Source organism: Medicago sativa, chromosome 5 (assembly GCF_051527215.1).
Source record: "Medicago sativa cultivar Bolivia chromosome 5, Bolivia_mono, whole genome shotgun sequence".
Classification (NCBI taxonomy): domain Eukaryota; kingdom Viridiplantae; phylum Streptophyta; class Magnoliopsida; order Fabales; family Fabaceae; genus Medicago; species Medicago sativa.
In genome coordinates, this window is record NC_140753.1 from 53,296,474 (window position 1) to 53,310,640 (window position 14,167).

Sequence of the window (14,167 nt, forward strand, 5' to 3'; positions counted from 1 at the left end):
ACACTGATCCGACGCATTAATTGGACCAAATACATGAGTACGTTTTTCTTATACTCCCTCCGTCCCTTAATGTAACCACCCATTTGATTTTATTTTTGTCCCTAAATGTAACCCCCTTTTCAAATTACTAGATGCATTTATTACTTTTTTCCTAAACATACCCCTAATTAATACTACTAACTTGTCTTGAAATATGAATAGTCAAATTTAATACACATACAAACAAAGGACAATTTGGTAATATTAATACACAAAACAGACACATTAATTACACTGACAACTTTTCTTAAGAAATGTGAAAAATACAAAGGGGGGTTACTTTAAGGGACAGAGGGAGTATTTAAAACTAGTGTCTTGTTATCTTGTGCCCTAAGGGCACAAGTTAAGGAATCTAAAATTAGATTTTTTTTTATAGAAAAGAACAAAAGTTTGACTTTGAAAAGTTGAATAAAGTTGAATGCACAACTTTTAAGACAAATATTTCTATTTTAAATTCTCTAACATATGCCCTTGGGGTACATGTTAACATTATAGTACTTCCGTCCCTAATTATAGGACCCTTTTGCTAAAATAAGGGAATTAAGAAAGTTGGTAGTTGTATTAAATTTGTATATACTACCTCCGTCCCTAATTATAAGACCCTTTTAAAAAATAATTTGTCCCTTTTTATAAGACCCCTTTGGTATTTCCAAGTACATTAATTATTTCTTTACCAACATACCCTTATTTATTTTGCATTTTTTTCTTCAATCAACAATAAATATTATATTGAAAACATAAATTAACTCTCTCTCTCTTAAGGATAAAATTGTAAAAACAATAGTAATTATATACTCCCTCCGGTCCTATATATAAGAAAATTTTAAAAAAAAATGTTGGTCCTATATATAAGAAAATATCACAACTTTTAAGGTGTAGTTATTGTTTAAAAGACTTTTCTACCCCTTATTTAATGTTTGTCTTTTTAATATTAGTGAGTGTATTTAATACTTCGCAATTTTTTATGAGGGTATATTTGTAAAAATATTCAAAAAGTTACATAGTGTATTGGTTTTGATGCTTTTTGGTTTTTCTTCTTATATTAAGGACCGGAGGGAGTACTTGGAAATACCAAAGGGGTCTTATAAAAAGGGAGTACAAATTTAATACTACAACCAACTTTCTTAATCTCCACAATTTTGGCAAAATGCTCCTATATTTAGGGACGGAGGTAGTAATTGATATTATTTTTACAAATTTATCCTTAAGAGAGAGAGAGAGTTGGTTTATGTTTTTAACATAGTATTTATTGTTGATTGAAAAAAAAGATGCAAAATAAATAAGGGTATGTTGGTAAAGAAATAATTAATGTAATTAGAAATGCCAAAATGGTCTTATAAAAAGGGAGAATTTTTTTTTCAAAAGGGTCTTATAATTAAAATGGAGGTAGTACTGTACTTTACGAAAAAAAATGATGTATTTTATATTTTATTTGTTTTAGAACAAAAAGCTGGAGTAATCCACAATATGATCGACATGGAAAGTTAATAATAAGGGAAGCACGCCCTTTTTGAAAAATAAAATAAAAATAAAAGGGAAACATAATGACCTATGAAGACTTACTTTTCCCATTGAGAGCATTGCAATTTGCATTGGACATGATATACTATAGTTTAAAATGTATCTATAAATTTGGTCAAAAAAGTGAATTAATAAATAGAAGGTATATCTCCATTTATTAAATTGCATTGGACATTTTTGAAATAATTAAATAGCATGTGACTTTATGTATATGTCCAAATGATGTGTCTAAATGTTTATTACCACCCAAGTATTTTTCCTATATATATATATGGTCACAACAAAGTTGAAAGCATTATTCAAAAAAAAAAAAAACAAACAAACAAACAAAGTTGAAAGCAAAAGAAGAGAGGGAGCATCATGTTAGTGAATGAAGAGATAACCATTCCTAAGAGAGAGGAAAGTGGTGCTGATTCAATAGGAACAGCAACAACTATCTTGAAGCAGCACTTTGTGTTAGTACATGGCATAGGTGGAGGAGGTTGGTGCTGGTACAAAATCAGGTGCCTTATGGAGAATTCTGGCTACAAAGTCTCTTGCATAGACCTCAAAAGTGCAGGAATTGATCAATCTGATGCTGATTCTGTTCTTTCTTTTGATGATTATAATCAACCCCTCTTGGATTTCATGTCTTCTTTGCCTGAAAATGAAAAGGTTGGTGTGTGACCACCCATGACTCTACCTATATTTGGATATGTTGTAGAAAAAATTTGTTACACGCAATTTACAATCTCCCCCGTGAATATGAAATTGGACGGTTCAACTTACAAAATTAGAAATCAGTTTATAACGATTTTGACCATTAATTTGATATTGAACCGTTGAGATTGAAAATTGTGTGACACTACTATTACACCAAATTCAAATTTATACATTGTTATTTATTATAGGGTTAATTATGTTTCTAGTCCCTATAAAATAGCGACCTTGTAAGTTTAGTCCCTACTTAATTTTAATAGCATTTTTAGTCCCTATAAAAAAAAATTACTTATAATTTTAGTCCCTGCTAAAACAAAGTTTGATTAATTATCCTTAAACTCTTAAATTTTTGAACGATTTTTTTGAGACAAGATTAGAACACTATGAAAGGTTCGTTTACTAAAATTTAGAATTTTCTGACATGAAATGAATTAAATATGAATTTTTTAAAACGACAAAAGTTAAAGATAAAAAGTAATAAAATCTGGATGTAGAAATCAAATTTTGCAATAATTTTTTGCGGACGAACTTTTAGTAATGTTCTAAACATGTCTGCAAAAAATTGTTCAAAAATTTAAGAGTTTAAGCATAAATTAAACAAATTTGAATTGAGTAGGGACTAATACTCAGTGCAGAAAAACAAAATTAGGGACTAAAAATGCTATTAAAATTAAGTAGGGACTAAACTTACAAGGTCGCTATTTTATAGGGACTAGAAACATAATTAACCCTTTATTATATTGCTCAAATGGGCTAGAAAGTTAAACCTATCTAACTTTGTTGTAATCCTTAATTGTTGTATCTATATATGTAGGTAATATTGGTGGGACATAGTGCAGGAGGGTTGAGTATTACCCATGCTTGTCACAAATTTGCCAAGAAAATATGTTTAGCAGTGTATGTGGCTGCAACTATGCTCAAATTGGGATTTTGTACAGATGAAGATCTAAGAGATGTGAGTACTTAATTTTCCTATATCAACAACTAACTCTCATTATTTACTTTTTGTGATCTTATATGTGCCATGTTCATGCATGATATCTCCTTGTTACTGTTAGTAATAATTATTTTGGAAAATGCATTTTGATTAATTTGTGACAAGCTGCAGGGTATACCTGACCTGTCTGAGTTTGGAGATGTATATCATTTAGGATTTGGATTGGGAAAAGATAAACCTCCAACAAGTGCTTTGATGAAAATGGAATTTCAACGGGAAGTCTTCTATCATTTGTGCCCTAATGAGGTATATAAAGAGTACGTTTGGATAAATATTCTACTTAAAAGTTTATTGATCTCTAATCAAAGAGAAGATGAGATATTACTTTTATAAATTATCATATAGAACTTACTCAAAAGAGTTACTCCCTCCGTTTCAAAATACATGTCCAAGTCAACAACTTCACATATGCCAATGCACAATTTTGACTGTTAATATCTTTAATTATCTAAAGTAAAAAAATTATAAAAATTTAATATTTTGAAAATATTTGTCGAGACAAATCAAACAACATCTTACATGCTAATATTTGTATTTATACATTAGTAAAAAAGTATGGTCAAAGTAAGTCAAATGAATAGTGCACATTGCAAAAATTGGACATGTATTTTGAAACGGAGGGAGTAAAATTAATCATCACATTAAACACTAGAATTTTTAATAAGAGTAATGATATTTTGACATCCATTTGATGAGACAACCTTGTTTTTCTCACTTCTTATTGGTCAAAAACAATGGAGAGAGAAAAAGGAAGAGAGATGATAACAACATCATGTGAGTATGAGAGAGAAAGTTGTCCAAAATTTTTCAAAAAATGGTTGTCAAAATATCATTTCTCTTTTAATAAATAAGCTAATCATAAAACACAATTGGTATAATTCATACACCTTTGTAAGGGTAAAAAGAAAGAAGCAAAAAGAAACATTATATGACATACATGTCATCTTTATGTAAAACTGTTTGATCAACTATCACTTTCTTTCTGAAACCCCCACATGGCACATGCCTTATATATGCTTTTTATTTATCATCAATTTCATCACCATTTTATACTTTTGCCACCATTTATGGCAATTTTCATGGTAAAAGCCCCCCACATTTGTATCCAAAATTGAACATCCTCACGGAACATTCTAACCAATGGTGGTGTTATTACTCACAACAAAGTTGTAATAAATACAACATACTTTAAAGTAACAACAACAACAACAACAACAACAACAACGCCTTATCCCACTAAGTGGGGTCGGCTACATGGATCAAATGCCGCCATAATGTTCTATCAAAGACCATATTTGGATCCAACTCATTGACCTCTAAATCTTTTCTAATGGTTTCTCTAATAGTTTTCTTAGGTCTTCCTCTACCTCTTTTAACCTGACTCTCCTCCATTTACAACATACTTTAAAGTAACAAAAAAAAAAAAAAAAGACATCATCAACTACCTCATCAAACCCATTAAAAAAGTGCTTTATCAAAGTTATATTAATATTAACATATGTTAAGAATTTATGTTTATTGCCTACTCCCTCCGGTCACATTTATAAGCAAATTTTTACTTTTTAGATTCATTCAATAAATGATGTATTTGGTCTACAATATAGACCATATACATCATTTAATGAATGAACTTAAAAAGTTAAAATTTGCTTATAATAGTGACCAGAGGGAGTAGATAATTTAAAATTAGCTTGTAATACATATTATTAATTATTTTTAAAATTAGTGGTTCTCTCTAACCTTGCATTTAGTGTATGTCTTCTAATCTAAATTTTACTAATTCATAAAAAGATGGTAAATATTTTAACAATGGTCTTGGTAACGAGTGTCATAAAGGTACTCTTTAAAGATTTTAAATTAAGAAACTAATCATTTAAAAAGTCAAATATATTAATTTTCAATGCATTGAATTCATAAATTTTCATAAGAAAATACTACCTAAGTTTCTTAAAGAGTGCCCTTAATAATAGTGTCACACTAATGATAATTTTGTTTGTGGCTTAGGATTTTACCTTAGCAGCAATGTTGTTGAGGCCTGGACCAATTCTAGCTATAACAAGTGCAAGATTCAAAGAAAGTGATGAAGCAGAGAAGGTACCTCACGTGTACATAAGGACAAAACAAGACAGAGTGTTAAAGCCAGAACAACAAGAAGCCATGATTAAGAAGTGGCCACCATTGAATGTGTATGAAATAGAAAATAGTGATCATAGTCCATTATTCTCTACTCCTTTCATTCTCTTTGGTTTGCTTGTAAAAGCTGCAGCTGCTTTTGATGTTTAATGCAACTATACATGAATTTCTGAGAGGCCATCCTGTTATAAGCTTTACTACAATATGCATTTTGATGTTTAATGCAACTATACATGAATTTCTGAGAGGCCATCCTGTTATAAGCTTTACTACAATATGCACTTTTATTTGTCTCTTAAACCATGTGCATGTGCTGTGAAAAGTACATGATTTTTCAATAATAGTAAAAGAACTGAATAACACTATTGAACCATCAAGTGGTATATGTTTATTGGTGTCTCCTAAATAATGTTATTTATGAAGTTTTTTTGAATTGATTGACTCAGTTGACACATCTCTGCCCTAAGAATAGACTGGAAAGATATATTATAAGGATGATGAATGAAGTGTTGCAACAATTTAATATCTAGCCAATCGAACACATGTGTTGAATGAGTCTACCACTATTTTTTTTGGCTAAATTAAGAGTGTAATGACATCAAAGAGACGATAAGACATCCCAACTAGGTTTAAACTCCTTAGAGCCTCTAATGCCCTGCCAAGAACACATGTATTATTAAATAAAAAGGAGTATAATTACAAAGATTGGGGGTGGGGGTTGACGGTTAGTTCAAAACCCCAAAGAGAAAATACAAAATTAACAAAAACGAAAATTTGGGAGATTACAATGATCTCTCAAAAAGTCCCCCAAAAGGTTGTCTGAAAGACTATACTCAACGCTGTTAACTTAGCAAAAGAATTTCCTTCCCTAAAAACATTAGAAAACAGAAGTTAAATATTCAAAATTATGCCAATAGTTACGAAGGTCCCATAGAACAATGATATGAGATCTGGAACCTTGGATGACAAGCTGCGAGTCACTCTCAACCCAAAGGTGTGTCAAAACAAGAAAATGGGCTTATACCCATAAGAAAATTGCTTTTCTGACAACAAAAACTTTATATTGACACAAGTAAATGACCATATTACCCCCAACGGTAGTTAACTACCGCTGGATTGATCTGGCGGTAGTTAACTACCGTTGTTTACCACCACAGCAAAAAAAAAACTCCAGCGGTAGTTAACTACCGTGGAGAAAAAATTGATTTTTTTTAAAGCACTTGCTACTGCTTTAACTGCTACCCAGAAGCTACATATTGCTTCTCTGATTAAAGGGAGAAGCTAAGCTGAGCTTTTAAACTCAGCACATGATTTCATATGCTTAAGGATAGAGTTACACAATTCATCAATTATTTTAACAACAATTATTAAAACGCATTTCTTCTTCTTCTTCTTCAATTTCAGCCATTCCTCCTTCAACTTCATCATCACTCGCATGGCTTGCTGATATCACCACAACAATCACAACAGAAGGAGGAGATGGACCCATTGAAATCCCATATGATTCAATTCCTTCTCTTCTCTCCTCCAATAGCACAAGATTTGGCCCAAAAAAATCAATATACATCCAATTGGAAAAGAATTTGTGGAAAAGAATATGGGCTATGTTATTTGTGATTCAATTGGAAACACATCCAGTTGTGGTTTCTTTGTATTTTGATTTTGTATGCATAAAGTTTTTGTTGTGGATATTGAATTGAAAAAGTTTTGGTTTGGAGAAAAATGAAGGAAAAAAAAATGGAATGAAAAAAATGAGAAAGTTGTGAGGAGGATGAATTCAGCGGTAGTTAACTACCGCTGGCACCAACGACAGTTAACTGCCGACGGTTTTTCAAACGGTACCGTTGAGGGTAAAAACGTCATTTACTTGTGTCAAAAGGAAATATTCATTGTCAAAAAAGCAATTTTCTACCCATAATGTTCCAAAAAGAAACTTCATTGGGACGGAGCTAGAATAGGAGCCCGAAAACAGGTGTTATGCATCCCAGCTTCACGGTTGAGTTTCACTTGCATTTTCTTGCATTTTTTTGGAAATAACCGGGGTAAAACCATCCTCGTTAGAATTAGAAATGGAATCATCACTTGATGCCCAAGCTTTTTGAATCTTCTCAATATCATCAAGCACAACCTTTTCCAAAACAAGAGAAAGCACGTGCCTTTTAGAGGAAGAAATAGCCTCATAATCACAACTATTAAAAGCCGTATCTGCATGCTGCTCTTGGGAATGAAGATGATTGAGGTCATTTTCTGAAGTCTCATGAACATCATTATCATTAATGGTTTGCTCACAGTTGCCATGCGTATCTGCATGCTGCTCCTAGGAATGCACAAGATTGAGATCAATTACTGGAGTCTCAAGAACATCATTATCATGCGTATCTGCATGCTGCTCATATTTTTTTTCAATGTTCGTCTATTTAAATTAGGGTTTAATTGAATTATTTTTTCAATGTTCGTCTATTTAAACTAGGAATTAATTGAATTTTTTTTCAATGTTCACTGGGATGGATTTTGGAGTATTTGTCAGGTCCTTACCCAAGGAAACAGAGTAAAAATTGGAAGCCTTATATGCCATGTGCCGGGAGATGGCTCCCTATGAGAGGACATAAAGGTGTGATGCATTACCGGACTACGCTGGATCGCTTGGAGGTTGATGATGCATTACCGCTGGGACAAGTATTATTAGATCAAGCTGCAATTTCATTTCCAGACACTCACTCTCTCATCAATTATTACACACTCTCTCAAAACCTCTACCAAAATCACTCAATCTCAAAATATCTCAAAATCATCCAAAATTTTTTATCAAAATCACAAGTAAGTAATCACTATTGCTCTAAACATACATTTTAGTTTGTATATATTTATTTTTTTTATAATATTATTTGTAGCGGTAATTTAAATTTTGATACATTTTTTTTGTTGTAATAAAGTTATGTTGTAGATCTGAAATGTTATTAACAAGTATTATGAATACTTGTTATAATAGAGTTATGTTGCTTAAATGTTTGCATGTTTATGTTGTATTTTTGAGTTTTAGGGTTTATGTATAATTTTCACTAAGTGTTTGATGAAATGTGTTGGAATGAGTTTCTCATTGATTGTTTATTTTCTTATGGTGTAGATGTGAAACAATGGACAATTTGTTCAACGCTCAAGTACATTTCAACGGTTTAAACCCTTATTTGTTCAAGGTTTGGGTCGATGTCACGCTAAAGGATCTGAAGAATCAACTGAACGAAATTAACCAAGAACTCAACCCCGGAGACACAAGGAGGGTGGATGATATTTAGTATGCATGTCCCGGTTTATTCCAGTCCGAAATGATAATGGTGACAGATGATGACTGCGTGAGGAGCATGTTCTCCATATATCGTCAGCACCGCATGTTCCTCAGGATTGAGATGGATACTACGTTGCTGAGATCGCCTGAAGATATTCTTAAGAGTTTGATTCTGCCAGAAAATTATGTTTAGGTAGCTTCATTATTATGTAGTGTCTTTATTTTGTTGGAATTTAAGTTTAATTCATAGAAGTTTGCTGAGAATGTTGGTATTGGAGTATCTTATACTTAGCATAAAGATTTGCAACACTCTTTGAAAAATCAAAAGAATGAAGAGAACACAACATGTATTTTATCAAATCAACTATATATGTTTTCACATCGAATTCCCTTGTATAAGATGAGTGGGACGAAAATGAATGCACCTCTAAGATGTTGTTTTGTGCTTGATCATGCTTCTCTGTCAATTAAAACTTGTCAATTGGCAGTGCAGTAAGATTAAGTTCAAAAGAATGTATTGGAATGCATTCCTTTACGTCGCTTCTCATCTTATGAGGGAATTCGATGTGAAAACATATATAGTTGATTTGGTATACAAGTGTTGTGTTCTCTTCATTCTTTTGAGTTTTCAAAGAGGGCTGCAGATCTCTAAACTAAGTATAAGACACTTTAATACCAACTATTTGAGCAAGCTTTCAAGAATATAATTTAAACTCAACATCATGATGATACCATATATTTAGGAAGAATGTAATGTAATGTAACATTTGTTTAAAAGTAAATAAATTTATCATATGAATTGAATTTATTTTGTTTAAAATGTATTGGTAATGATTGAATGTGATTAATTAGGTTAAAATGCACCAAAAGATAACCAAAATGCAAAAAAAAAAAAAAAAAAAAAAAAAAAAAAAAACAGAGCGGTATTTAATTGCTGCGTTTATCACAAGGTGATAATCACTTTGTAAACACGCTAAAGGATTAGAGCACCAACTTGCAAGATCATAAACCAAAACCAAGAAATTGCTTTCATATTAGAAAAAACAGCAGCAGCCTTTGAAGGATATGTGTTTCTCACCATCCAATGCTCCACATTAAAGCGACCAAAATTAAAATTTTCTCCTTTGTGCACAATCTTTCTTCAGCCCTCTCATGAAATTGATTGAAATGTGACACACTATTACTCTCTCCCCAACAATAACCACGCAACCAATATATTATTTACAACCAATATCTTTCTTCATTTTTCCAGATTTAAGATGTGTAATTCTTGCTACTAGATTATTTGACAGAGATTTTCTTTCAAAAAAAAAAGATTATTTGACAGAGAAATAATCCAAGCAGTAAAATCATGTCTTTGGTTTGTACTAGAAAAACATGTCTTTAGTCATGATTACAAAGATTTTTAATTATAAAAAGAGTTCTTCAAATTTTGAATATAAGAAAAAAGTATTCTTATTGTGGTCTAAAAAAAGAAAATTAATCACTTTTTCTTTATTTGATGATGTTATTCCTAAAAATCCTTTAATTAAAACCTAATGTAATAATAGTTAGGTATTTTCAACTTATAAAATGCATACTTTCATTTTCTTATGACAACTCCGGCTGTTTTTCAATTGTTATTTGGAAAATGCTTGATATCACGACAATGTGCATCCCGAATTTATCCCGAATGTGATACTATTGCTTGCACCAGCTTGTATTACTACCATTTAGCTTATCAATTCAACTTCTCCCTTCAAAATAATGACTTTGGTTCATGGGAACACATCCACTACATCACACCATGATGATTTCATGGCAGCTGAATAGCTTCACTGCATTCTGACATAGCTATAAATTGAAGTGAGCTGTGACGGTGCAATCTTCACACAAACGGTGGGGTTTCTTTTATTTTTGATGGGTCCTTTTTCTCTTTTCATTTTAATAACAAATATACAAGCAAACCTATTTTTTTATAACGTAGTTATGTATAAAAACAACATTCGTGAAAATTCAGGATCAATTGTGTCGGGATGTATAGCGTAGCCCTTGTTATTTTGAGGTTGTTTCACCTAGCAAGCAATATTTGTCTTGTTCGATTATATTTTTAACTAGAGGAATGCTAGCAACACACATTTTAAGACACGTTTTTCAACATACTCTTTTTGATTGGTTAAAATTCACATGAGTCCCATATAAATTTTTGTGGATTTTATCTGAATTTTAACCAATCAATAAGAGTGTGTTGAAAAGTGTGTATTGTTGTCATTTCTCTTATTTATTTCATTTGATATGTTTCCCTCTCAGCTGCAATGAGTAAGTAGAGATGGTTTTGCATATACTCTAACTTTTTGCTAGAAATGATCATGGGTGGTTACTGTCTCGTTGTAATATGTAGTGAGTTGCATGTTTGGGAGTTCTGCAACTGTGTTGCCATTCAAATCCTTTGCCTTCCTAAAAATTTAGATTTGCTGTTCCTAAACGTTCACATACCTACCTAAATAAAACAAGATTTTGCCGGCCAGCAATATCCACATCTCATTTGTAAAAAATAATTATATTCACATCACATGTGATTGCTATAATGCAATTTAATGTGTCACACACTCAAAGACCCAATCCTACGATCGAATCTGGTTAATTATTTCATCATATTAAGAAAATAGTGTTGGTCTACATATCCTAACTCAATTGATAAAAATATATTAAAATAGATTTTTTTTTTTAAATATTAAAGTAGTTAGATCTGACATTGATCAAGTTTTGAATATGACTCATTCGCTTATATGTGTAAGTCTCTAACGACTATTATTTTGTTTATCTACTTAAAAAACAAAGTTGAGGAAATACAAAATCTCCATTTCCAAAGATAACATTGTCTCCACGAATGTATGCCATTTGGAGCCATTAGATCAGACTCCCACCCTCCACGATAATAAGTCCAATAAAGTTTCCTGTTTCCCTTCAATGCACCTCTAAATAAACCCCCACCAAAACAGCATCTTGTCTTGTACTGAAAATTATAAGCACCTTTTGCAGTCATGTTATTTTTTTGGAGACATGAAAATTGTGAAATATCTCTTACTTTCTTGCCTTTCTTCATTTAGAATGAGTGGATGTTACATGACTTATTAGTATATGACAGCTTGATCCAAAGGTGGGGTAATATATATAAATGGAAAATTTTCAGTTTACAATGTACCTCCAATGATTGAAGAGAAGCAAACAATTAGTGAGCTTAATTGATATAGGCTCATATAGCTTTGTACGGAAGTATAGTAGCTAACTTTTTGTTTTGTTTTGAAGGAAGTAGCTAACTTTTTGTTGCTTCTTCTAACTCATGGATATTTCATGTCACATATTAATCTGATTTAAGAATATGTATACTTAATACTTCTTAGAAGAAACAATGAGTTTACTAATTTTTTATGATAAAATAAGTTTCATTTACTAAATTACATTTTTTATTGATATTCTAGTAAGAAACAAAGAAATATTCCAAATTTAACACTTAATATATAAGCACATAGTACCATTATATTATGCTTGGAAAATGCATTTTGATTAATTTGTGTGAAGCTGCAGGGTGTACCTGACCTGTCTGAGTTTGGAGATGTATATCAGCTAGGATTTGGATTGGGAAAAGATAACCCTCCAACAAGTGCTTTGATTAAAAAAGAATTTCAAAGGAAAATCATCTATAACTTGAGCCCTCATGAGGTATATAAAGAGTACGTTTGGATAAATAGTTTACGTAAGAGTTTTTTTTTTATCTCTAATCAAAGAAAAGATGAGATAATACTTTTATGTAAGTTGTTTTTATAAATTATCATAGAGAACTTACTCAAAAGTGTTAAAATCAATCATCACATTAACACTAGACAAATATTGATTTTCAATAAATATGCTAATTATAAAACACAATTGGTATAATTCATATTTAGATTGACGATAAATTTGATAGAATTGTGACGTGTTATTGTAAGTCAATAAAAAATTATATTTTCAAATTTTAACAACATCACAATGTCATTATATATGGTTAAACTCACCATCTATTTAAACATGCACCTTTCAAAGGGTAAAAAGAAAGAACCAAAAACAAATACTATATGATATACATGTCATCTTTATGTAAAACAGTTTGATCAACTATCACTTTCTTTGTGAAGCCTTTTAGCTCGATGACACCCCACATGGCACATGTCTTATGCATGTATGCTTTTCATCTATCATCAATTTCATTATCATTTTATACTTTTGCCACTTGTAGGGCCATTTATGGCAATTTTCATGGTAAAAGCCCCACATTATTTATATCCAAAATTGAACATCCTCACGGAATATTCTAGCAAATGTTGGTATTATTACTCATATCAAAGTTGTAATAACTTATTAAATGTTCAACATATTTTAAAGTAACAAAAAAATAAAAATTAGACATCAATTACCTTATCAAACCCATTAAAAAAGTGCCTTATCAAAGTTATCTTAATATTAAGATATGTGAACCAAGTTGCTTGGGATCATGTGGCAAGGAGCTCCTTCCAAGGACGTACTGGGTTCGATTTCCAAAAGGTACAATGCTTGACCAGTGTGCACGCCTCTACGCATGAGCCGGATTAATCGCTCACTGTTGATGGGTTGGAAACCGATCGAAAGCCAATAAAAAAAATATTAACATATGTTAAGAATTTATGTTTATTACTTAGATAGTTTGACAATTAGCTTGAACTGCATATTATTGATTCTTTTTGAAATTAGTGATTCTCTTTAACCTTGTATTAATTAGAGCTGTCAAAACGGACTAGCCCGTATGAGCTGGCCCATCAAGCCTGGTTAATTGTAGTATTAGGGCCTTAAATACTTAGCCTAAATTTTTTAAGGGCTTTTTAGCCCGGCCTGCTAGCTTGTACGGGTCGCGGGCAGCCAATTTAGCCCGTGTAAAAAAAAAAAACTCTAAAAATACAAGTTGTATTTAGTGTATGTCTTCTAATTAATCTAAATTTTACTAATTCATAAAAAATAATTAAGTAGTAAATATTTTAATAATAGTGTCACACTAATGATTCTTTTGTCTGTGGCTTAGGATTGTACCTTAGCTGCAATGATGTTGAGGCCTGGACCAATTCTAGCTTTAACAAATGCAAGATTCAAAGAAAGTGATGAAGCAGAGAAGGTACCCCGTGTGTACATAAGGACAAAACATGACAGAGTGGTGAAGCCAGAGCAACAAGAAGCCATGATTAAGAGGTGGCCACCATTGAATGTGTATGAACTAGATAATAGTGATCATAGTCCCTTCTTCTCTACTCCTTTCATTCTCTTTGGTTTGCTTATAAAAGCTGCAGCTGCTTTTGATGTTTGATGCAACTATACATGAATTTCTGAGAGGCCACCTTGTTAAGCTTTACTACAATGTGCACTTTTGTTTGTCTCTTAAAACCATGTGCATGTGTTGTGAAAAGTGCATGATATTTCAATAATAGTGATATTGATTGTATTCACCTTAA

General features: G+C 31.6%; 1 protein-coding gene across 2 annotated transcripts; it reads left to right on the top strand.

Moving 5' to 3' along the window:
* The first annotated feature begins 1,859 nt into the window (after positions 1–1,859).
* Positions 1,860–14,167, top strand: LOC146922972 (methylesterase 17-like). 2 transcript variants are annotated; one of them, XM_085715740.1, is made up of 4 exons: positions 1,860–2,214; positions 3,074–3,214; positions 12,240–12,374; positions 13,744–14,167. In XM_085715740.1, exons 1-4 carry the CDS (start codon positions 1,921–1,923, stop codon positions 14,020–14,022), a joined length of 849 nt encoding a protein of 282 aa, XP_085571866.1. In that variant the 5' UTR covers positions 1,860–1,920; the 3' UTR covers positions 14,023–14,167. The 2 variants fall into 2 exon arrangements, with proteins under 2 accessions (XP_085571866.1, XP_085571867.1); XM_085715741.1 differs by lacking the exons at positions 12,240–12,374; positions 13,744–14,167 and adding exons at positions 3,368–3,502; positions 5,261–5,774.